The following is a 27,254-nucleotide window of genomic DNA, read 5'->3' as shown; positions in this document are numbered from 1 at the left end:
ACACAAACAAGATCAAAATACCTACTGGTTCCCTCTCAGCTATGGAAGGGACCAAGCCCAGAAAGTGGAAAAGAGTTTCAGTCAGGCACTTCTCTTAAAGAGGCAGACCACACACACTACAGCAGGGGTGAGGAAACAGGGTAAAACTTCATAGTTAATTTTAATTGAATCTTTCCCTTAGTTATCTTGGGAGTGTTGGTGTGGACTGACTTCTTCTTTGACTAAATTTGTATTATTGATGAGATCCAGATCTGCTTAGCTTCGGCAAGGGTACCAAACCATATGCCTTAAGACTATAATCTGGAATCTGCCAAGTATTCTCTTGCATATTGGCAAAATAGTATGCTCACTGAAACAAGTTTAGAATGCACAAGAAACAGTTATGTTCTGCCGGATTAGCAAATCTCTCCCTACATTGACTAAATATCATGACTTCTAGAGATAAATGTATCAAAAATGACTAACTAAAACATGAGAACAATATTTGTAAACATTTGAGATTACTTTTCCAATAATGGTTCCCTACGAAATTTACAACCATTTTGCATTATCTCCAGATGTGAAGCAGTAAATTGTTTTTGCAATTTTATTTACCAAAATGGTGCATATGCTCTATGCATATTTAGAAGAGTTTAAACACCTGCTGAGACATTCAGCATAGTTTAGACTGCCCTAATAAGCCATTTAAAAATAAACTACATTAAGGATGCTTTTTATTACTCAACATCTGTGAAACATGTTTGCTCATCCTGATGAAAAAGTAGTTTTCTTCGCCCATTAAAAATAATTCAAAGCTATCTTGCATGAACATGCTTTAGCTCTAGGTAAAAATAAATTAATTTTCACTACCACACACTTGCCTTGAAGTCACAGATGTTTTAAAACAAAACAGCTTTTAATAAAACATGAAGTATCATCAATGGCTCTTTTATTAAAGAGAACTGCTTAGAGTCACAGCAGCAAAACACAAGCATGTGTGCCACAAGCCTGAGCCCAGCAAAGGTCGGCAGCTACTGAAAATAAGAAATTCAACGCAAATTGCACAAGGCGAAATAATGATGTGGTACAAAAATGCTTAGGATATTTTATGGGTGGCTGTAATGTAAAAATAGCAAGGCAATGGTTTAATACGATGTCAAAAAATCAGATTCAGTTTTGTACGAGAACTCAAAGATGACATAATCTAGCATTAATTTTGGAGCTTTGGAGTGTGTGGTCAGCAACAGACTGATGATACACATGTTCTACTTCTATGCTCTGCAGGTGTGCAGTCAATGTGCTGGACTGAAATCTTGCTCTGTAGTGTACTGGACAAAAGCCAATAGCCTGAAGCTAAATCCAGGCAAGACTTAGGCACCGTTAGTGGGTGCTTTCCTAGACCAGATGAGTGGGATGTGCCCTACTCTGGAAGGGGTTACACTCCCTCTGAAGGAAGAGGTTGTGGCTTGGGGGTAGTTGTGGATCTATTCTGGCCTCAGTAGCATGGACTGCCTTCCATCAGCTGAGGCTGACGGCCCAGCTGCTCCCATACCTGGACATGGTCAACCTGACTACTGTTGCCTATGCTCTGGTTACTTCTAGGTTAAAGTAGTGATTTTCTTGTTTAACAGAAACTTTAAATGAGAGAAGTTTGATTTCATATTTGGAGCCCAATTGAGGAAAGGACCAAAAGAACTTTGTTCCTTTACATCTCCGTTTTTTCCTTTGCATATTTCATCCCCACATTTTTCCTTCTATGTTATACACTCCAGTAAAGATATAAAAAATAAATAAAAATACAGTGGACGATGGAAATTCTTAGCTACAAGAAAGGCTATTAAAATTAAGTGCAGTCAAGTTATATCAAGCATCTGTGTTACCAGGCTATCAACAACATTTTACAATTCAGTCCATCACACCGTCCTCAATTTATTTTCATTATCCACTATTCAATATATGTTATAATATGTTGCATACTGAATAAATATTTCATATTTGAGCCTTAATAAAAACCCACCCACTAGAATCATAGAATCACAGAATTGTAGAGTTTGAAGGGACCCCAAGGGTCATTTAGTCCAACCCCCTGCAATCCAGGAATCCAGCCCATAGCTCGGACCACCAACTTTCTTGTTAGCAGCCAGATGCACTGACCCATTGTGCCACAGGAGATGTCTAGTTTTGTTTTTGTTTTTTAAAAAAGATAGTTTAGAGACAGTATTTTTTTTGAATGGGCTTGGACACTTTGATGTATAACAAGGTGTCATGGGAAGGGGAAAACATTTCCCACGGAATCTATAACATATGGAATTGATTTTAAAGAAAAGTGTCCAAAGAAGAGTCTTGCAGTACCTTGAAGGCCAACAAATGAATTCTGGAATAACACAATACATTTGTTAATCTTACAGGTGCTATAACACTCTTCATTGTATCTGCTGCCATGGACCAACACAGCTACTACTAGAAGCAGGGACCAAGTAAGATTTACATCAGAATGTACTACTAAAATTACCAAGATTTAACACACATTCGGTCAACTTTTGCTCAGAGTAGACCCACTGAAATAAATGGCCATGACTAGCTTGGGTCCATTAATATATTGATATCAGTCTACTCCGAGTACAGGTTAGTGGAATACAAGCCATGATAAACTTCAAAAGAGAGGCTTAACTTCCACTGTGAAAGCAGGCGCAAGTACCCCTGGATAATAAATGCCACTACCCTGTCAATGAATCAGAGGCTGGGAGAGTTGTCTCACAATATTATAGCTAGGAGGTGCAGAAGCACTGTAAGTTCAATGTGCTTTTTCATTATTATTATTACTACTATTATTATTAAAATCCATTTCTGAGTCACCTTTCTACTCAAAAGCTGAACAGTTGGTTTCCACAGGGTTCCCTGCATAACTGAATGGCATTATAGTTATGCAGCTCCCCCTGCACACACATAAAATAACAACCTTCTGTCAGGAAGCAGTGTATCTAAAAACTAACACTGTGTTTTCTGGAAGAATTTCAGTTCTTGAGGACAGAAAGGTTTACGATTGAAGTCCACAGCATAACTTTAGAACAGGGTTCACCAACCTGGTGCCCTTCTGAAGGTTTGGACTGCAACTCCTATCGTCCCTGTCCATTGGTTATGTAGCCTGGGGCTATTCTAAAATTTGGTACAGCGTGAAACCAAATATGTGATAAGATAGCTTGTGGAATACATCTTGTCAATGCACCATGACCTGTGAGGCTGCTGTAAATGCAGATGTATATCTTCACTTGGCTCCTCTACAACAGGGAAGCTTATGAAACCAAGCCTTTTCTAAAACTATTTTTAAACTCTTCTATTTGAACGAGTCTATACTGCATAAACAAACCTGGCATGAGGGCAGCAGGGAGTTCACTGATTGGCACCTCAATTCTAAACATTTGCACTGGTGTATTTGTTTTGTGATGCTATTTTCTGGCATGCATCTTTGAATCAGCTAATTAATACAGCTGGAACAAACAGGCTAAATTATTTTAATTCCAACTAGTCGTCTACAAAGCTTATGCTTTGATAGGAGCCCTTATATGGGTTTCCAATTTATTTAGTGTGGGGTTTGTTTGTTTTTAAAAAAGAAAGAGATGAGAACATGTTTTCAAGATTATAGCCAAGGCTATCCTTTAGAAAGAGAGAACATTCTACCATTTCCATTTAATAACTTACATCTAATAATAAACACCTTTTTATAGCAGCAGCACAGAATCAAGTAGAAAAAAGACTTGAGTAAATAATCCATTGACACAAATTCCTTCCATAAGAAAAACCACACACAATTGACTAACCTCTTTTTGAGAAATATCCAAGAGAGGAGAAAGTTTTCCAGTCTTCCATGGCTCATATTTAAAAGATTTTTCCCAACCTAAGATCTAATGTCACTTTAAACCTCTATTTCTTGTTTACTTTTAGTTGATCAAAGATAACACAAGTTCCTCTTCCTATTACTGGTATTAGCTTTTTGAAAGTCACCAGTATTTTCTCAGGTTAAACACAGCTTTCTTTCAGCCTTTCCACTCGAAACACAAATTCCACAGCCACCTGCATGCACAATCCCATGTATGTTAACTTGGAAGCAAGTTCAACTATATTCAGGGAAACCTAGTGTCTGGTATGCTTTTTTAGGATTGCATCCTTAGAGGTGGTTTGTTACACAATCATGACTGTTACATAAATATCATGTGTGGCTAGTTTAAAATCATCTGAATCTGAGGTTGTGGCTTGTTTCCTTCCAACAAACCACAAGCTTCAAACCAGGAGCAAACCTCGCTTATCTGGAAACCCTGAGGTCATGTTTCAATGACAATGGCTTACTCACAGCAGTGCAGTAGGAGAACTAGAGGAGGTGCAACATGATCACAATCTCTCTCCAGGAGCCCACAAGCTTGTGCATTCACACTCAGCCATGGTTTGGCTAACTGCCATGGGTGAACTGGCTCACTATACATAAATCTACCTTTTTAGCAAGGGAGTTCAAAGCAGGAAGTCTGCATTCAAAATTCAGACCTACAATCAGATTTACTAATAGGCATATCTATTTTTAGGCAAGGATTCTCCTTCAAGATAGCTAATGTTAAAATGCACACAGCGACATTATTCTAAAAAGACTGTGCTGACTTTTAAGATTCATTTCTTCCCAGCTTCATAAAATTATCAATTATTAATAATTTTTAACACAATGGTTTGACTTTGCTTTTCTATGATGAAGTTACCTGTCATTTATAATCCAGTTCAGACAGAGATTGAGGGAGGTAAGGTTTTTGCATCTCTTTACTATTTCCATCACTGTTTCATTATCCAGTTCTGTGATATGACGTAGATCCAAGCTGGAAAGGTTTCTTAGCTATTAAGATAAATACAATGGTAAGTTTTATAATTCATATATAAATATAAACTATTTATAGAATTAATTGTAGTTTTGATCTGCTTGAACCTGCTTTTGTCCTTTAATTAATGTTATTTTTTTCTACCTATGCAATAGAAAAGCTGCAAAAACAAACTATTGATTTCAATCAAAGAGAGGACTTGCTGTATATTTTTATTTAAAAGGAGTATCTCTGGCTCTGTTCTTCACCAATGAATGAACTAATGGAACTAATGCAATATTTTTAATGTAATTTATTTATTTAAAAAATATGCTATTAAACTTTTGAAATGAAGTTACAAATGAAAGCCTATTGACAAAACTTAAAAAAAACAGCCACAAAGCTGATGGTATCCATCAGCAGAATCAAGGAGGGAGGCAATTTCCATCTATTTCCCCTCCTCTCTGTAACTTGTGCCTCACTTATTTGCTCCAGCAGGTTGGGTGATTCTCTGGAGAAGCAGCAACAGCACGGGAGGCTGCAGAAACAAGGGGGAACACCAAAAACTGCCTCTGCCTTGTTCCGCTGAAAGGTTCCCTCCATCAGGACATAGATCCTCTAGGGTACCAACCACGGTAATTAAAGAAAAACCCTGATAACACTTATCATACCCAATGTGAAAAGAGTAACTATGATATATTCTTGCAAAGTAATACTGGAAAATAAATAGTAATGTGCTAAAATTTAATATATCAAGTACAAAAGTCCCATTTGGGATCCTTACCAAGCTAAATAGCATCATCATCATCATACAATCTGAAGTTTCCTACTCATATGATTTGATACTGATGAAAAGCATTCACTTTAACTCAATAATTGTTAGTATGAATTATAATGAACATATTAGCATTTGCATTAATTCCTGTATTTCCAAGTATGTATGTCAGTTAACAAAATAGTCCCTGCTTTCAGGCCTATTATTTAAATATTACTCCTGTACTGATATACAGTGGTACCTCGGGTTACAAACGCTTCACGTTACAAACACTTCAAGTTACAGACTCCACTAACCCGGAAGTAGTACCTTGGGTTAAGAACTTTACCTCAGGATGAGAACAGAAATTGCGCAACAGCGAATGTAGGCCACATTAGCTAAAGTGGTACCTCAGGTTAAGAACAGTTTCAGGTTAAGAACGGACCTCCGGAACGAATTAAGTTTGCAACCCAAGGTACCACCATATAGCACTCTATAGATGTTAAGACAGGTGTTTAGAGCGACAATGTTACAGATATGACCAAAGAAAATCCAGGAGCTCTAGAGTTGCAATTATAACTAGCTAACAGGTAAAAACTATATTCAATAATCACTTGTAAATAAGGCAGGTCCTTCTTACATAGACACAGTATCCAACTAAAAGTAATGCAATATGTCCCTGTCCAAATGTGTCAAGGATGTCTCTAGAACCTCCATTAAGATTAATAACAAGCTAACACAGATAGAAGTTGAGAGCTCATTCAAAGGAAACAGCTTTAAGTGTCAGTAGATATATACGTAAACTATACTGGGCAAGATAGGCATTTGATAGCAAAATTCACCAAGAAAGGGCTTTCTACTGGAACTATTTAAATTAAGAAGTAGAGAGAAAATATTTTCCAAGAATGGGAGGAGTCATCTCAGCAACACATGAGAGGTTTTGCAAAAAGAATGCAAAATCACGACATTTCCCTAGAAGTGAGCTAGAGTTGGGTTAGAGAGGACATATATTTCACAAATTAAAAGGGGTAGCAACTGAGGAAATAGAAGCTTAGTGAGAAGTGTTCGTTATTCAACTCCCAGAGGAACCAGCCTCAGTGGCTCCTCACATTCACCCAAACTTGAGAGGAAAAAACCCAAAGTGCAGCTTGTGAAGCAACATGATTAAGCAGCACAGAATGAAAATAATGTTTACCTCAGCTGGGATGAGCATAAAAGTTAGCTACATACAGCAAGCAATAACTTTGGGCCCTGTATTTTTGTTGCACATTGCTTCAGTACATTTTTTTTTAACATGGAGAAAAATTCATAAATATAGTAAGCCAATCAAATATCGAGGTTACTAGAGAAGCTCAACACAGCAATAGCAAATGACCCCTCCGCTCAAGCTAGAGGACAGTTGAAACTGGGCAATTTGGCAATGAGCGGTACAAGCAGCCTTGCCCACTCACTGTCAGATTAAATCACAGCCTTTTCTTCTGGTTTTAGAGGGGACAGTTGGTGTTGGTTCTTTGGCCACCCACCACCAAAAATGAATCCTGACCCAAATTTCCTCCCCAAACTTCCATATCATACCTATACAAGCACTTGCTCACTGTTTTTTTCCCCTCCCTCCCTCTGAATATAAATCTTAACAATGTATACTCAAAGTTAAAGCCCACTGATTTCAATGGTTTTTAAGTGGAATTAGGAATACACATGGTTTATTTATTTGTTAACTCGATATGGCTGTTCCAGAAGGCTTTGAATTGAGTTGATCTTGTTGTTTTAATTAGGTTCATCTCCATTTAAAACTTGATGTTTGATTTTCTTGTAATTTTATATTGTATTTCTTATTTATTGTGTGATGCACTTTTATAGAAGCTGCCTTGAATTCACATTATGAAAAGGGTGGGATATAAGTATTTAAAATAATAAATAAAAGATTAAGATTGTAAGCACAACAGTAAATTAAAACCCAAATTGCATATAAATCCAAGCAAGGTGCCAATTAATTTAGGGCATTGAAATACAAGTTCAATTTTTGAAGAAAACCCACATCACGGCCCCCATCTGCAACTTCTCCTGAATGAACTGCATTTTGTTTATATTGATGGTTGGTTGGCTTCTAAAGTGCCCCGTACACGTTAAAAAGCAATTCTGCTCATGCAAGGTAACCTTCCCATTTCTCCTTTACAGCGCCAGACCCCATCCCACCCCGTTTCAGATGGTGTGCAGGCCCTTTTGATATTTCTAGTGTGTGCAGGAAGCTACCGTGGGGTGGAGAGGGAGGAACCCCACTTATAAGGGGGGAAACACCACTCACACTTCTCTAGGTCTATTGCAATGTGTCCTATTCTTTGTCACCTTCTTCCTGCTCTTCCTTTACTTGATACAACATCTATATCCTTCACATTAATGTGACATCCACTATTTCCAGTCAATTGATGAGCAATTTAGGAGACGATCCAGAAAAGGAATAAATAGATGTGAAAGAATAATAAGCAAAGCCATGTTTTTTTTTCTTTCACTTTTCCCTATGACCAATTGCCAATGATAAACAGAAAAGGCCCCCTGTGCACTTGATTTATCAAGTTTTTCTGGTTGTGGACCTGGATATTTTTTATTTGGTTCTTAGCTATCACCTATAGACATTCTTTTCGATAAAAGACCTTCCATCACAAAACTGATCCTATTTCTTAATATACACTTCTAATTGGTGCAATCTGGCCGGCGTGCACCAAAGCTGCCACTTGTATCAGTTTTGTGTCTCAGCTAGATGTGCAAAGTTAAAGCTAATGTTAATAATAAATGAATGCATCTACAAAACTGTTATCCGTGTTACAAAATGCATCCCTAATATTGCTTCTAGTATGTAAGATTACTATAACTGTATAATTTTGACTCTATGAAATACACCTCTCAGTTATGTCTATTGTGCAATATTATCCTAACTGGAACTGACAACAGGAAACCTTGTTGCTGTACTTACATTGGTAAGGTGTATGACTCCTTTAGATGTAACAGAACAGCCCATAAACCCAACATACTGCAACTCGGGACAATGTTCAGCAAATGCTTTAACCGACTGATCTGTCACCTGCATAAAGAAAGAAAAAAGCTAGTTGAAGGTGACACTGAATATTCAAGTACAATGAAGTTTGGGGGCATCATTGCAGAAGTGACAACCTGTGGGTTCAATAGTTTCTTTGCCTTAACGGCATGAAGGATAGAGTAAAGTGTGTCTAAAAGGACTCTGGGGAAGAAAGAACATGATGAAAAGGGTTCCTCTCCTCCAGCAAATGACAAAGGAAGTACCAGATGATAGAACAAAAATTTAAAATATAAGCATTGAATATATCTGCAGGGGTAACTCCCTGCAAGTATTCTTTGCTTTTATAGAAGCTTGAAACTATAACCAGAAGCCAACAGCTCTCCTCTGTCCCCTAAACAGTTAGGCAGTACATGAAGTAGATTATATTTCAGCTAGTGGTTTAAAAAAAAAAATCAAGACAATGTATTTACAAAACTTATTACCCTACAGCCTTTTCCCATTATTCAGAGATGCTGCTAACCAAACCAGTCTAACATATTGATATGATGGGGCAAAAGTAATAAAAGTAATACTTAAAAAAATTCATTAAACAAATTATCTTTCTATGGTCTGAAAACAGTAAGAATGTGGATTTCAGTACCTAACAGACATTTAGGAATGTGAAGGATTCTGCCACCAACATACCACAACCAAATCCCATTCCAAACTTATCACCATTTGAAACGATGGAAAACACATGGAATAACAGCATGGGCGTAAAATCCTTTTGGCACTGCCAAGAGATAATTCACAAGACCCCATTGTGATACCATATTGCAATACCACTGAAATGCCATTTTGCCACTTTGGGTTTCTTTTGGGAGGAACTGCGGAATATAATCATAATAAAATTAACAAATTATTTTAAAAAGCAAATGCAGTACATTTCAGAGCGAAGAACAGAGCAAAGGGAAACTTGCTGTCTCTGACATCCCTTTTACCTCCAAAGGCAGAAACCATTTCTGAACTTCACTTACTCAGTTTTCCCTCTGTTCTTTATGCTACCTTAAATGTTGAACAAAATAGTCAAAATATAGTTGCCTCTACTCTTTTCAGCAAACATTAAGAATACGTAAACCTTTCCATAGTTGTATTTAGTTATGTAAAAATGAAGTAAGCACACACATATATAGTATATACACACACCAGATATTATGTGTGTGTGTGTGTGTGTGTGTGTACACATTTGATTTCTCACTCATGTTGCAATCTATGTTATGCTTAATTAATTTCTTTGCCACCCTTCAGCTTAAAAATAATACATTAAAACCACCACATCCTAGTAATTGCAGAGTGTGTTGAACTGGAATAATTGCACTGGAACAAATAATTACTGTTTGATTCTTTTCATGGGTTCATCCTTGAGAGTCTTTGCATACTCTACTTTTCTGTAAGTCTGCTTGCATTTACATAGGAGACTAAGATGACCTCTTAAGTCAGTGCTTTTTTCTATTAAAAAAATGTTTAGGGGTACTCTCATTTTCCTACTCATATTGAAATGCTTCCCCTCAATGAGGCCAAACTTAGATTCACAAAATGTTTGCGGGTATGCGTACTCCTGCGTCCCCCCAGAAAAAAAGCACTGGTTACAGCAGTTTATTCTTTGAAATGTACAAACAGCAGCAACTCCAAAAGTGACTATGTAAAAAAATTGAGACCTTGGGCTCAGTTATACAATCTTTTGCAGCCAGCCCACAGCAAAGCTACAAACTGCAAGATTAGTTGGATCTGTAAAGAAAAATAGTGAAAAGTCTCAGTCAGCGCCTGCAGTATCCTTGTCAGCATTTCTTACCACACTAATATAAAAAATTAATGTATTTTCACAGCTCCAATACAGCACATAGCAATGGATATTTTAACTCAGTAGTGTCTAGTAAAGTGCCAGGGGATTTCACTAGATATTCCAATCTATCATCATTCTATTCCCTGGCTGTAGTTTGAGAGAGCTTCCAACTAAATTGATTTATTTTTAAAACTCCAAATGGTGTTAATGAAGACAAAGACTGTTATGAAGGAAAGTTAGGTACTCTGTTATATGGATGTTATATTACAGGTTTCTGATGCAGGAGAACCGGGGTCATATTGGAGTAGTTCCTTTGAAATCTCACCATAACGTTTCACTTTACTATCATCATTCAAGACTTTGGTATCTGAAAAGATGTATTTATCGTCTTGTGATGGACAGCTGGGGACTTCATAGAAATCTGGTTTCAACCCTGTTTAAAGACAATGCATTTAAGGTAGCAATGTCTGATTTGCCTTTCTGTTCAAAGCAAGACTTCCTTCTGTCAGCCAACAACTAGATTTCATAACTCCCACAAGTCTTTAGAGGAGGAAAATTTAAAGGTATTATAAGAAACAAAGATACACTCCAAGAAACAAAGCTACACTCAAATGCACAAATTAGGTTTTTTGATGAACTTTCAAGTGGAAATGCACGTGTGTGTATTCTTTGCATAAATTCTACACCCACACGCATCCATTACTCAATTATCCAATTCATATGCACACATTAAACACACCTCACACACAGAGATCACTAACTCTCCCTCCCCCTTAGTCATACACATTTATTTTATTTATTTCATATAGGTTAGGTATTGCTTTGCCTTGCTTTGCCCTATTTATTTAAAAAGGTGGAACTATAAACTGAAAATGTGAGACAGCTTAGCAGGACAATGCCCTTACAGGATACATACTTAGGACCACAAATTAGGGTTTGGCAGGCAAGACAGTTACCCCCTCACTTCCACCCACTTAAGAAACCTGTTAACTTCTACATATTCTTTCCTTGACGAACTGGTACTGCTTAGAAGCATCACCACAGTAGGGTGTCATGTTGCAGAGATAATTATTATTATTCATGAGCAACTTAACAGATAAGTTATTATTGTAACTGAAACTTTTAACATGGAAACCAGTCACCACACTCTGCCATGCACAACTTAGTCAAATCAATCCAAATTGAGCAAAGAATATACTATAATTTTACTAAAAACGAACCCTTGTGAATGAGGGCACAGATATTCACAACTAATCACATTATAAAGGTCCATTAGTGTTCACTGAGGAATCAGTAATAATTTGATTGCCTGTTCGACCTTCAGTGACTTTCTTTTATTCTGCCTTATATTATGTTAGCCTTGCTTTGAAAAAGTCATATAAGATGATGAAAAGAGATTTATAAGCTATGCACAAAAGCACTGAGAGTGGGAAAGACATCAGCCTGGAACTAATGGCGCAGATATTAGACACCCAATAAAAAAAAACCTATCATGAGTTTGGCCATTTTTCTTGAGCATATTTGACTAGTTTGATGCTGCAAATTTAGATTACGTTATTAAAGCTCAGTATTCTGGGAATGGTAAACTTTTTTCTTGGTGCTCAAGTTGCCCCAAAGAACTGTGATTAAGTAAATACAATGACATAATTCAAGCAATCTGCTGACATGATCTCTAATCGATATAAAGTGAGCTGCAGAATTTTTCCAAGACACTTTTACAGTGTTGTTCTACTACCAAGATAACCTCCCACCACAGCAAAATATCATGTCACAAGGTATAGAAACTATTAAACATTTCAGAATGTATGCCTATCCCCAATAGGTTAAATCCTGAAAAACCAAACCATTCCAGCCTTGATTCCAAATTACACATTAGAATCCCTCCTGCACTTGCACATATATATCCTCACAAAGTCATACCTATACGGTTCCCTAAACCTATCATAGAGATTATGTAATCAAACATTTCATTGCAGTTTACCATCACCCAAACTCCACAGAGTTTATGTAGCCTCTTAATACTGATGGTGTTAACAATCCCTTATCCTAGGGATTTGCAGGTGCCCTCAGGGTCTTTGCTGAAATTAGGTTTGAAAAAAAGCATCCTATTGCAGGCAACAGAACAGGTTGTGTGGTACCCAAGACTGTTTCTTCAGTTTGTAAATGTGCCCATTGGCCCTAAAAGGATGGCAAACTCTCCTTTATCCCATTACTTCCATCAAATATGACATTAACATAGCAGGAAAACCACAAGTCAGCAAAGGTTTGAGTTTCCTTACAAAGCACAGTCGAACTAAAGGTGTCAGAGCAGCATTACTTAAAATTAAGATGCAAATATATTCTTATTGGATTCTGATTTAACTTATCATTATTCTTATTTTAGGACACTGAGGTATTTGTGATTGGGGAAAAACCTCTGATATAGTTCCAGTCAAATATGGCAAACTTAAATTATTATGCTTAGGAATTCAACCAGTTGTCTTCTTTTCAACTACTAACATATCAGCTTCTTTTCAAACAGCACCACAAATACCGTAAAACTTCATTTAAACCAATATTACTGGTCATTCTGACTCTGATGATTTTAAAGAAACCAAAAGGGTTACAGCTTTTAAGGATAGTGCACTGAGATTATTAGAATCAAATAAGCAAATCAGCTCACGACCTCATTTTGGTGCATTTATATGGGCTCTACCACAATAAAATTAAAGGAATTTATTTTTTCATGTATACAATTTTAGCATGCCAGTTAGAAAAACACATTATATAGGAAGTCTGTCTAAATACTGCAGCCCATCAATTCAATAGTTTTCTAATTTTTCACATACATCGTTATTTACCTTAAATATCTTGTTTTAGATTAAATCCTTAATTAGAGATATTATGAAAAGATTAATTATAACTAACCACACTTTAGTATGATTAACATAGTCTGAGGGGAAAACAATGCATGACCAACTAGTAATTTTAAGAGGTCTCAAATAACCATTTTAATCAAAAGAATCACAAAATAATAACTAATCAATAAACCTATCATGTATTATCATGTATTTGAGTATTTTATACAGAAGACATAAAAGTTCTAAAACTAGTTTACATTATTTAAATATCATTTTTGTGCAAAATTACTCATTGTCAAAATATTATTTATTATGGATTGGGTTAAAAAAAAATCTGCTTCCAAAGCACAATATTTAAAGTTCCCTTAGAGAACAATTATAAAGAAAGCTGCTAACTTTTGGAACTGTAGAAAAACTGTTTTAAAATTAAATTGCAGGTGGTTGGCAGCAGTGTGTTCAAAATGATCTGCAGAGATTTGCAAGCTAGGTATATGATTTATTCACTATGGACTTGGGGAATCTAATGTCTGCAAACTGAATGCCTTAGTTAACAAAAGTACTCTGTGCAGATATATTAAAATAGTACACATTTGCTTTGAGTTCTGGAAGTCACTGTTTTGCTTACGTAAACGAAACATAGAAGAATGTCAAAAGATGAAATATTCTCTAATGGTTATTTTCCCAATTTAATTCATCTCTTGCTGGCAAGTGAATACCATGGTGCTATGCACTATGGGAACCCAATTGCTTTATGCAAGTAATTAAAACATGCCCTGGAACCACAGGAGTCATATACTCCTTTTCTCCGCCACTCCCAAATATCAATTCCTTACAGCAATGAAGAGAATTCTGCAAACAGTCGCTTTACCTAAACTTTACCTTCCACAATGAAATCATTGTAGCGGAATACAAATACAAAAGTATCATGCCTATATCCACAGGAACAGACAAAAAGTGGCTAGCATCTGTAGGCCAATTGTCCAAAACATAACAATAACAAATAGGGAGAGGTAAGGTATTATAGAAGCAGGGAACAGAAATACAGTACTGAGGTGTATGTGGCTTATTAACTGAGAGACAAGAGAGATTTACGGCTAATATAAGGGTTCAGAGGAGGACAGAGACATACAAGGGAGAAGCTGGTTATTGGTTCCTAGCTGCTTATCCCTTATTCCCACGATAAAACAGCTCAAAACAGCTGAATTAGCAGCCTCAATACACAGCTGAAGTTCACTGACTCGTTGGCATGCATCTGTCTTGGGAGACAATGGAAGAGTGCTCCTTCGGGGGTAAAGTCAAACCATTGGAGAATTACAGCACCTGCTGCGGCTGTAGAAACCAATATGGGAGGAACATGTTTTATTGCATATGAGGCAGGTGAAGGTGTCCGGTTGTGCTGCTACAGGTGCACCGTGGCATTTCTTCTCTCTGTGCTGCTCCCAGTGGTCATTCCTCCTCTGGTCACAGCTGTGGATAAACAGCCTGTCTCCTTGAAATTGTCTGCAAGGGATTTCCATACAGTGGGGTTAATGTTGTCAGCCTTCATGTTACATCTTTGTAATGAAAAGTTGGTCTGCCAACAGGCCAAGTGCCTGAAGCCAGCTCCCTGTAGGGCACGTCCTTGGGGATCCTGCCATCTTCCATTCTGTGGACATGATCAAGCTAGTGTAGATGCCATGTTGGGCTTGGTAATGCACCAAAATCTTCCTGATGCAGTGCACATATCTCTCCTGACGGGTGTGATTTGCTCATTGCTCATTTCCATAAAGTAGTGCGTTCAACACACAAGACTGCTAGACCATCATCTTGGTATTGGTTGTTAGCATCATATTCTTCCATACCCTTTTGGACAGGCGAGATATTGCTGTAACTGCCTTGCCGATGAGCATGTCCAGCTCAGTGTCGATGGAAAGGTTGCTGGTTATGATGGAGCCCAGGTAGACAAAATCATCTACCACTTGTTTTGTGTGGTCACCAGTGCTGATGCATGGAGTGCTGGCAACAACCTGAGCTTTATTTTGGCACAATACCACATTGCCCCATGCCAATAAGAACCAACATTCATATAAACAAGTAAGAAATTGTCTGCATGTACTTCACAATAAATTTAGGACAACCAGCATTAAAGAACATTGTGCAACAATAACCTTTTTCATCTGATAAAACTGTTGCCGATCTCAAAACTAGTTGCTCTGTAATGGATATACAGGATATGGAGTCGCTGACATTTATTTTGGACTGCAGGGGCATAATTACGTCTGTTCCTCATTTCAAGCTTATGAGGAAACAAACAACAGGAAATTAGTAACCAACTTCAGCTCAGAAGAACATGTAGAAAGTGTGTGCCGCGTAAGGTTCATATGTGTACATGATATTAAGAAATTCTATTTGTTAAGCAGATCTATGTTTGCAAAGTCTGCTGTTTGATATGCAGACAATTAGTATTATCTTCAATAATACACTTCAAACAAAAATGAGCCACAGCTTCAGCCCAAAATTAACTCTTTTGAAGTTTTAAAGTGCCTGGATACTCTTCTTTAGTATAGTAATATTGTGGCCCAAGGCAATTTCTTTTCAGTATTTCAAAGAGAACTTTCCTTACCTTTAAATCAGCATTACTGAAGCAGACATGCATAACTATAAGAACTACCTAATCAATTCTACAATGGCTTGGATATCTTGGGTGCTAAGTATCTGCTGAATAATAGTTTTAATAAGATCACTCTTTCAAATACTTTTCTTTTAATCTCACTAGCTCCGAACCCAGTTGTGGTTTCTGCCAACAAAGGGGGGGGGCAATTTTCACTGGCAGCCCTTCCCCCTGCAGCCCCCACAGCTACCTTCCACACTATTCTAAAGGGTTTGCCCAACTTCCTGAGGTTTGCGGTGGGGTGGTGTATATGGAGCTGCAAGATAATTGGTGATAATTGATTCCCTTCCCCTCCCTTCTCTTGCAGTAGCCTTCACTGGATTGGAGCCAACGTCTTACTGGTGTGTGTGTGTGCGTGTGTGCGTGTGAACATACAGCTTCTTAATACAAGCTTGTTTTTTAAAATTGAATTTTCCAGGCAACTGATCTTACTCTATATCAGGGTGGTCCAGCACATGCAGCGTTTGAAACCAATCAGGTGCTCGGCGCACTTTGCAATAGAGGTGGTCCAATTGCAAGCAATTTTAGAAGTTTCGTTGCTATGTATGGTTTCTGAGGCTCCAGATTAGAATTGCCACTGCTGGCACTGCTGCCCAATTGGTCTGCCACTGCAGGCATTCAGAGACGGAAACAGGGAGGGAGCACAAGAGGTGGATTAGCTGCTCAGTGTTTGCCAGCGAGGCGGCGCTTTGAAAAGGAGACAGAGCCAGTGAGTAAGGGAAGGATCGCAATGAATGGGTTAGCTGCTGACTCTTTGGCGGCTTACAGAGAAGGAGCAGGAACAAAGCAGAATGGAACAAGAAAGCCAACCTTGGACCTTGAACTAAACTTGAACCTGAAGACATTCCTGACCAGTGTATTTTAAAAAATAAAATAAGGAAAACATATAAAGGCAAAAGTAGTACAAGAATACTGAACACAATCATAAGGATTTGAAAAACAAACAAACAAATTAAACAACAACAGCCAACATACAATGACAAGACAGTTTCATCCATTAGGGTGGGGAAAGAGAAAGCAGACAGCCTTCATCTGCCTCCATCCCCAGTTTGCTTTTTATGGAAAAGGTTCACCATTGTCCTCCCTTCTTGCCCAATACTCAGCATCACTCCTTTCTTCCTTAACACTGGGAGCCCCCTAAGCAGCTCCTTTCATTCTGCCTATTTTTGTTATTCTGGCATCAGTGCCACAATATTTTGTGGGGGCCTTACTTCCAAGCAAATGCACCCTGTACTGGCCCATGGTACAATATTCACAATATGCTAATTTAATTCAGTGTGTGGTCCCTGGGTTGTGTGTCAAAGTACTCTTGTGGCTCACTTGATCTGAGAGGTTGAAAGTACAGGGCTTTTCAGCAATCTTTCTTCAAAACACTAGTGATGGTGCTGTTAGGCTCCAAATTTTCATGTTTTCCAGTGTCTCCCAAGCTTGAGGACTTAACACTGGAAACTAGGATGCCCTTGCTACTCATTCTCTTTCTGGGTTTGTTACAACAAACCCAAATGCCTCCTCTGCTCCAACAGCCACTAAACTATTACAGGATCTGATAACATCAGCCATACCCAGTGCTTTTCTTCTAGGAAAAAAAGGCCTGATACTGAATACCCTTGATTATCCCCAGAGAAAAAGCACTGGCCATACCATTAGGGGTTTATTCATCTGCTCATCTTCAAGCATGTGTGTGTGTGTGTGTGTGTGTGTGTGTGTGTGTGTGGTTTGTTTTTGTTTTTTTACATACCAACTATGCCCTCGTGTAGTCTATAAATGACAAACATGTTTACTTTAAAACAAAAGAACAAACTGACCAAAAAAACCCCAGTGAAATTCAAAACTGAAATATTCAGAATCCAGCAGGAGAACATCTGTTGGGACTAGCCACTGCTGACCTGAAAATCACACTTATTCAACAAAACAACTGTAAAAGGAGACTGTGTAAACTAACATTTACTAACTAACTTACTGAACTAACTGTGTAAACTAACTTACTGAACTAACATTTACCTGTTACTACCATTCTCTTAATTTGGAGCTCAGTCATGACCAAGGTAAAGACAAGTGTTAATGTAAAGGCAAGTCATAAAGACAAGTGTTGGTGTAATGTAGCAAAGGTAAGCATTTTTGTTTTCACCAATTACTGCAGTGGTGAAAGTGAATGATCACTTCACTTATTCATATAGGGTTTTCATAAAAAATGTCACAGGCCATACCTCTTGCATTTCATGACCTTTTAGTCCCTTTGTTTCTATTTTCTATACATACATTCTTTAGTAAGCACACTGTCATGTGTGAAGGAGAGTGAGTGTGCATAATCTTGACAACTATACACCTGATAAATACACTACTACTGCACAATACAATATCTTTATGACTCAGTGGGATTTAGTGCAAAAATAGTTCATGCCACAAAGAACCCCAAACACTTAAAAAAAAATTTGCTGTAACATTCCCAGCTACACCAGTGACATTTACACTACTCTTTCTAGCTTCTAGGATTTTGCAAAATACTTTTGTCTTGAAATTAGTAATTGTTTTAAAACAATAGCTGAATATAAGCCAAACTGCTGCTTCACTAGTCCAAAAATGAATTAGGGCTATTATTTATTTTCTCCATCCCCCATTTAATTGAAGACACTCTTGCTTAAAATAGACCACAAAGATAGACAAGTTTTTCACTTGGGAGATACAACCTAAAAGAAAACTTTAGGTGGGGAAACTAACCTCTCAGAGACCCAGAGCAACTGATTTATTTACTATACATTACTAATGGATAAAGTTTAAGACTTTGATACACCCCTAGTACTCACTTTGATGTCAGCAGTGAAAAATAACGGCTCCTTTTGTGCTCACTTTTAAAGCACGGCATATATTTTTAATGCCTTTTTGACAGCATCAGTTCTGAGTTTTCATGATAAGACAATGCTAAGTAATACAATGCATGTAAAATTTTATTTCCTGACATTGTTTCAAGATTTTGAGGGGGGAAAACATTGGGGAAAAGCACATACACCAAATTAATTCAAAGCTAGGCTACAAAGAAGGCAGAGCCAAACAATGTGAGGCGAAGTGTTTTAAAAAAAGATGTAAATTAAAGATTGAGGGAACAAACTATACTACAAGCAGATATATGGGAATGTTTTCTTAAAAGTTCCTGCTCATCTGTACACTTGTTTTAGGCACGTCCAAATGATGCGTGGTCACCAACGCGCAGGTCCTTTTGGACCCAGAAGAGGGCAGAATGAGAGAGGAGCAGAATGGAATGGGGTGGGGCGTAATAGGGCACCCCCACATAAAATGGTCGTGGTCTGTAGAAGCAACAAAGGTGCAGAGTTTTGTAATAGTATTTCTGGGCACTGTTATGCTACATTACACCTGAGGGAAACAAATTTCTGGGCATTTGCCTTTATAAAAGGCGGGTGGGGTGGAGGAGAGGTTGCTCCCTCCAGGATTGAGAAATAGAATTGTGATGGTTAGTTATAGATTGTAGGTCTATTATCCAAGAACATCAGGTATGTCAAACTTCAAAAACTTCTGGTTTTGAATGCAACTTCTGAACTTTTAATTTAAAATATCACTCATACCACTAATAGCTTTCACCAAACAAGCTTCCATCATCTTCACGTGTAGATAGAGGTTGCTTCCCTTAAGGAGAATCTGGTCATTTCCTCCCCCCACCCCAAACCATGAGAACTTAGAAGGGGCAAGAGGCAGATACTTTAAAAAGGCAACCAAGGGAAAGTAATGCCTTGGCATTTGCGTTTCTAATAGTTGACTTGTTGGTAGCAACATGTATGGGTTCAGCGCAAGAAGTGCTGTGGATTAGTAATTTCCTTTCCTTCTGACTTCACTGTTTACAATCCCTGTCCTCACCATATGTATATATTTCAGTATCTCAAGACTATACTTCATTAATCTGATGAAGTGGACTGTCCATGGAAACCTATGATAAACAGACTTCTGCTTGCACAACTGGATTTCTCCTGCTCCCAGGGGTCCCCCAATCCTGCAGTGTGTGGGAGATTAGCAGCCACATCTAACAATGCATATTATTGCTAGCTAGCATGAGAAGCGTTTAAGACCACACAGCTGTACTGCTGATAGGCAGACCATAGAAATGTTGTTAGTCGGTTCTGTGTGACGTCATTTCCGCTTCTCCCCTGAGGGGGAAAGAGCATATCGTATTTTCCTGTCCCCCCCCCCCTTTTTCAACCAGCGATGGCAGCAAACATATATCTAACTGCTTCAGTCGCAGGAACACGCTTGAGGTTTTTTCTACTGTAAATATAAATATTTTACCTGCATAGTTTTTACTGCTGCAGTTGCTGAGAGCCAATGCATGTCTATAAGTAAATCATATTTTAAACTCAATTTTCAGTCTGTTGTCTGATTCTTTGTTAAGTGAGGTAAGAAAAGGGGAAGTCAGCTTGCTTTGGAGCTGAACTTATTTAAAAGAAGGCTTCAAAGCCTATGCCTATATGCTTTCCATTTTTCTGCTATGGATAAGACTTTAAACTCTGCTCAGTGTATGCTCAACCCACACATGTGGGGACCTGTAAGAATGAATTGCAATTAATGTATCCTCTCCTACCCATTAAAACCCATCCCACACAGAACAGATATTTGGGGGGCTGCAGGGAGGCTGGTATGTCTGCTCATGTGACGTTTGCTGTCATAGAGCTCTCTTGCTTTCCCAGAGTAACTAAATTCTTAAGAGCATCCATTCGCAAGATGTTTTTTACATGCTTTCAATCTGAACCTATGAAGATCTCTTGTCATGTTAATAAGACTCCTACAGTATTCCCATAAACTCTCTATTCTTGAACCAAGATATGGATCAAACATGCCTGAGAGATCAAATACCACAATCTCCCTCTTTTAAAAGATACCAAGCTTTTTGTCAACTTCTAGTTATGTCCAAGAAGACTGCTACGGCCAAAGAAAAATACAACTTCGTTTCCCCCAAAAGTCCACATGCCACATGGCAAAGCACTTTTGAAACTTAAAAAGCAGTTTGTGGTATGGCAGGGTAATATCCCACTCAAAGGAGGGGAGAGTAAAATACAACCTCCACGGCAAACCCAAACAGCACTTTAGATCCCAGCCAATGCCTTGGGTACCATGTTTCCCCAAGTTAAAAATATGCCAGTTAGTTTAGTAACCTTTCTTTGCAAAGAAATGTTGTGTTATGTTTGCAGCAACAAGAACAATATGCGCTATCTCCTTGGCTGGAGACTAAACTGGTTTGCTGTGACATAGAACATAAAGAACACCAGCAATGATCTCTTCTTCCCAAAGGAGCAGCCATAGCAGCTCAAACTAGAGAGGCTGGGTTTCATGCAGTCCTCTTATTGTTATATTCTGATACCTCAAAGAGGATTAATTGATCAATATTTACACAGTTCTTTCAAAATATAAAGTGCTAACAGCCCAGATTACATCACAGAGGTCACATAGGGTCACAGAAACGGTGACCTTTCTTAACCATGAAATTGTCAATCCTTTCATTTTTCAGATCTGGGCATGCTCAAGACTAAAAAAAAAAAGTATTTGGTCAGACCATTAGGAGCAGCTGTAATATAAGATGGTCGAGAAAAGAAATCTACCCTAATTCTCGATTCTTTGCTACTATTACATTGTGCGATCTACACCCACTAAATGGACAGAGGAAAATACACTTTTAATAAATGCCACGGGATGGAAGAAGTACTTGGAAGACCATATGAGAAGGAAGATGTGGGAAAGTTCTTTATTCCACTGATTTTTTACAGAATGCCACAAAACTGGTTTTCAACACCATTTTGCACCACAGTCACCAAAACATAGTATGAAAAAATATTGACCTATCAATCAAATAATCAAAGGTGTTCCTTCTTAGAAACTGAGCTTCCCCTCCACCTGTCACCACAGTGCTTTTGCAGAACCATCTTTCCCTGAGGGAAGTTAAAAGAAGCAGTAAAGCTGCTTATAAACAAACAAGTTGTCATTTCCATTTTATTGCAACTTTTTTTAAAAAAATCAATACTTATTACTGGGAAAAGTCTTATGTAATCCGCTTGCGAGATCCACCTGAAAAGCAGTTATGCAAATATCCTAAAATAATAAAGTTGGGCAATTTCTTGACCTGTCATACTGAAGCTCTTTTTTCGGAGTTACAGAAACTTTGTCGCATTGTTTTATATTGGTTGAGCAGTTAAGCCTAAAATTGTGCATGTTGGCTTACAAGTATGAAATTTGGCACACAGATGCGTTGTTCCACACTAAATGTTTTTCTATGGATCTGCTAAGCAATGCCCTCTGGAGGATTACAGCAGTAACGGGAGTGGTTAAGACTAAAATTGCACAGTTCAGGTTAGAACAATGAAACTTGGCACACCTATTCATCAGCCCATGCTGAAACTTATTTATACAGATCCCAATAACAATGTGCACTTTCTGTGATCACTGTATGGTTCAAGAAATCTCCAATGATCATACCAGCCAGCAGGAATATAGCTGCTATCAGCTCACTGCAGCCCCCAGCCTCATAAGGACCACTCCTCCCTTTTCTATCATTATTTGTTCTCCTCGGGATCACTTCCTGCCCTCCTCAGCAGTCCTTGTGCTATAGCAGAATACTAGTAGGGGCTGTGGTCAGTGCAGCTTTGAAACAGTTTAGTGTTATAGGATTAGGATTTCCTATTACATTGTGAACATACACAGCCTACGTTTCATGTTTATTGTCTATGTACATCCATTTTACATTTGTCGTCTAATTTTACTAAGAATTTACCACCACCACCACTAGGAACATTCTCTGTGTAACTGTGTAAAGATTGAAACTTATTTATTTGAAAACGAGAATAGGGTGGGTCATTATCAGGGAATGTTTAGGCATTATCACTGCAAGTCCATGGCAAGGTTTGATGTTTCTAATTGAAAAAGCACAATTTGGTCAAATATGTTGGCTTAGCTGCTCCACTACAGATTTTGTGAGGCAGACGGCTACGCTACTGCTCACATTTCAATTGCTGTTTCAACTTTTACTCATAGTAGACTAATTGAAATTAATAGACCAAGTCATGGCCATTAATTTCAGTGGGTCTATTCTTATTCTTTTTTAAAAAATAAGCATATAAACAATTGCTACAACAGTAAATAGCAAACAGCTTATACCAATAGAATCACGGACATCTGTCACGCTTTATTAGGTTATTCTAAAAGGTCGTGCCACATTTCCCTGGGGTGTTAGGCGTTACTTGAGTGCAACCCTTAAGGTTTGCTTGAAAATGTTTATCAACATTTATGATTGAGCATTAATGTCTATATTGAGTTTTTTGTTTTCTCTTTTTATTTCATGAACATATGTGTTCGTCTCAGGAAACCTTCAAAGCTGCTTATACTGAAAACCACAAAAATTAAGTAACAATAGCCTAAAACAGGTTTGATATTTAAATAAAAATTGGAAATCGGTACCAAAAACTAGAGGTGGCCTTTAAAAAGTACAAGAGGAAACTAATTTGCATATTCTGAATATTTTAAGCCATTGTGTATATTAAAAACAGTGGGAGGTAACCAAAAGCTGTGCAAGTGCAAGATTGCTCATAGAATAATTCCTTGCCTCTGCTCACGATTCAGCCAACTGTGCCCTTGAAAGGCCTCTCCTGAGGCCTTGGAGACCATAAATAAAGGCCTTATGCAGAATAGAGAGCTGTACTAAGAAGGAAGGGTAGGAATATTCCTCTTCATTTAGCATCCTTAAGCTGTCAAAAGATACAGCTTTTCTCTATCCCTGTGCTCTATCTTATGAGCACAACTCAACCAATATCCTGGACCTTTTTTAAGGTTCACACACACACACACAAAATACATGCAATGTTGCTATATTATATACAGGCACAGCTACATAAGAACGCCATGTTTGAACAGCAATAGATTTGATGTGCTGAACTGGGGTAAATTGGTTTAAAAAAACCCCAACCTGCCTTTGAAAGCTATTTATTAGAACATTTTAAATGAGAAAGAATATTTTACTGTTCCTGTCACCTCACCTTCCAAAGGATACTGTAGAGCTGGGAAAGGTTCCGAAAAGGGCACCCAAAATGGTAAATAGGATGGAGCAACTCTCCTATAAGGAAAAGTTGAAGCATTTGGGACATCTTTAGAGAAAAGGCATGTAAGAGGTGACATGACAGAAGGTGACATGACTGAAATAAGTATGAAATGGAGAAAATGGATAGGGAAAGGTCTTTTTCCATTTCACATAACACTAAAATATACATGCAATGAAGCTGAATGTTGGAAGATTCAGGACAGGTGAATGGAAGAGCTTCCTTACCTAGCACATTGTTAAACTATGGAACTCACTTCTGCAGGAGGCAGTGATGGCCAGTAACTTGGATAGCTTTCAAAGAGTATTAGACAAATTCGTGGAGGCCAAGGCTATCAACAGCAACTAGCCATGGTGGCTATATTCTACCTAGACTGTGAAAGGTAGCCTGCCTCTGAGCACCAGTTAGTGGGGATTAAAGATGGACAGGGTGCTCTTGCAATCAGTTCCTGCTTACAGGCTTCCCAGGTGCATCTGGCTGGCCACTGTGAGAACTGAATGCCATTGGCCTGATCTCCTTATGTCCCTATACCAGACCATGCTCTAGAGTTCAAAGAGAGCAAGGAGGAGCTGCCTAGGTCAGCTTTAAGGCACCCTGTGGGCCTGGTAGGCAATGAAAGCACATGTGCTGTCAAGCTACTTGGCATCTTTATATATCTGGGGCACAGCCCTCCAGAAAAGTGTGTGGAAGACCTGGTAAGCCAAGTTACATGCCCCTACAGCATGTTTCTGGGCTGAATCCATGCACAGTGCAAACAACAGAAGCCTGCCACAATCTGCTATGAAGATGTTTGACACAGTCATGATCCAGTTGTGTCTTGGGTCAACTTTGCATCCAGCCAACAGCAAGTCAACATATCAGCCGTAAGAAATCTGTACACCTTGTTGACCTCAGCTGTGAAAAACAAATATTATTGAAATGGTAATCCAATGACAATGCAGCGTTCACCCAGGTGATCTTAATGGACGTAAAAGTACTTGCTGAGTATAAGGTAATAATGATGCAACATGAGATTAAAGCGTTTCCCTGAACTGTGCAATGCAAGCACCAATCTGGAAGCATACATGGAAGGGAAGTTGTTGGGTTTTTTTAATTCTTCCAAATGTCACAGTATCAAAAACTCACAACCAAGATTGCTTTTTTAGTAAGAATGCCCATCTTTGTATACTCTGAAAAACTTTTCTTTCTTTCTTTCTTTCTTTCTTTCTTTCTTTCTTTCTTTCTTTCTCTTTCTCCAAACCGTTATTAGGCATTACAGATATAGACCATCTTAAAGCATCCATATACGGCAGGCTTCCTCAACCTCGGCCCTCCAGATGTTTTGAAACTACAATTCCCATCAGCCCTGACCACTGGTCCTGCTAGCTAGGGATCATGGGAGTTGTAGGCCAAAAACATCTGGAGGGTCGAGGAAGCCTGATATATAGTGGTACCTCAGTCTACGAACAGCCCTGTTTACGAACTATTCAGTTTATGAACTCTGCAAAACCGGCAGTAGTGTCCTGGTTTGCAAACTTTACCTCGATCTAAGAACGGAATCCAAACAGGGGAAGGGCACCGGCAGCCCTCATTAGGGAAAGCATGCCTCGGTTTAAGAACAGTTCCGGTTTAAGAATGGACTTCTGGAACAGATTTAAGTTCGTAAACCGAGGGACCACTGTACAAAATTTTTAAAATATATACAAAGAAGCAGCTATATAAGATATATAGTAACAGAAATTTTCATTGGAGTGTCTTCCTGCTAAATCGTGCTATTCGCCACTCTAAAAGATACTATTGTCAGAAACTCAGTCACCCTTGCAGTTACCCCTGGGTTAATACCAGACAGGTAGAATCTGGTATTTGCATTATGCCATTATGTTAAACTACCCAAAAAGGGGGATAACACGCGTTTACGTAGATGGTTGTACAGTGGACAGTAGAAACGGGGCAAGAATACACCCTTGTTTTACACCTTTCATGTTAGGAATATCAGAGGAGAGGTGACCTTTGATTTTGAGTTTGATTTGGGAGATGTTAAAAGAATATATATTCTGTATTCAGATCAACAAATGTTGATCAATTCCTAACTCTGCAAGCTTCATCCACAATATCACACGATCGACTGAATCAAAGGCACCATGGAAATCTACGAAAAACCACATTTTGTAGAAGCAGCTCAATTCAAAGACATGAACTTTTAAAAGATGCTTGTATAGATTTTGAATTTTGAATAAAACTGTCAAGAACGAACCATACATCATTATGTACAATATGACAAGTTTTCCCAACGATCAATTCAAAATGATAGCAATATTAATCACTTGCTTATGTCTTTTCTTTTTTTAAAAAAGGTCATTAAAATTATGTGCAAGAATAAAATAGGAAAAGGTTGAGGTAAACTCTAAAGTACAGCATTCTTATTGACTTAAGACAAACTCTTCATTAGCAGAGAAGATTCTGTGCTTACTTCTTTTTAAATAAGCTATATGCTTGTTAGGCTATGCTATTATTTAGATGCTATCAAAAATTGATTGTTAGAACTACACAGAGGGTGCTATTCTTTCTTTAAGTCCCTTATTCATAAAATCCATTTTAAAAATCCACAGAAAGATAAATGCCAACAAAAATGAGAATCACAACAAAGTCTACCAGAATTACTTACTGAATGGACTGGGTAGCGAACATATGCACAGGAACATGAAATAAATTTTTAAAAGTGAAACAAACTTGAACGAAAATATTTATCAGTACTGTACCTAAATCTTCAAAACTTGGAAAGGGCAATTTAAATGGGTGGGCAGAAAAATGGACCACAGGGCTACTACTCAGGAAAAAAGACAAAATAATTTCAGCTCAGAACTTAGTTTAAAAATGTATTCCTTACAAAACACAATGATGAGAATTTCCACTACAGCAAATAAGATTAAGCACTGAAATTTATAACACAGTTGATGATCAGAATGGTGGCTGCCTAGGAGGTAGCTTGCTGAGTTTTTCCATTCATATAACTGAACTATCACAACCATACTATATGTGAAGTTTCTTGCATCACTTTAAGTGTAATGGATTCTAAGTATTTATTTTTTTGTCAAATTGTACAGACAAGGGTCCCCCCCCTTTCCTTCCTAAATAAACTGGAATGTTACTATTATATTTTGTTTATTTTTATATTTCATGGAGGTGCAAACATTTTATGTAATTTACATTGTGTGATTTGCTTGAAACGGTAATAATTCAAGACTTGCTGACAATAAAGATGTGGACTCTGATACCG

The 27,254-nt window shown here is 38.0% G+C and overlaps 1 protein-coding gene across 1 annotated transcript in view; it reads right to left on the bottom strand.

Moving 5' to 3' along the window:
* FBXL17 (F-box and leucine rich repeat protein 17) overlaps nt 1–27,254 on the bottom strand; it is a 145,373-nt gene that overhangs the window by 91,259 nt on the left and 26,860 nt on the right. The window contains exons 5-6 of the mRNA XM_083464511.1: nt 8,540–8,647; nt 4,722–4,852 (exon numbers count right to left, since the gene is read on the bottom strand). Of these exons, the coding sequence (XP_083320637.1) occupies nt 4,722–4,852; nt 8,540–8,647 (239 nt within the window). The remainder of the gene's footprint in view (nt 1–4,721; nt 4,853–8,539; nt 8,648–27,254) is intronic.

The sequence above is a fragment of the Podarcis liolepis genome (genome assembly GCF_965112155.1).
Source record: "Podarcis liolepis genome assembly, chromosome: 11".
NCBI classification, from domain to species: domain Eukaryota; kingdom Metazoa; phylum Chordata; class Lepidosauria; order Squamata; family Lacertidae; genus Podarcis; species Podarcis liolepis.
Note: the sequence above shows the minus strand (reverse complement) of the source record. Positions and strands in the feature narration are given on the sequence as shown.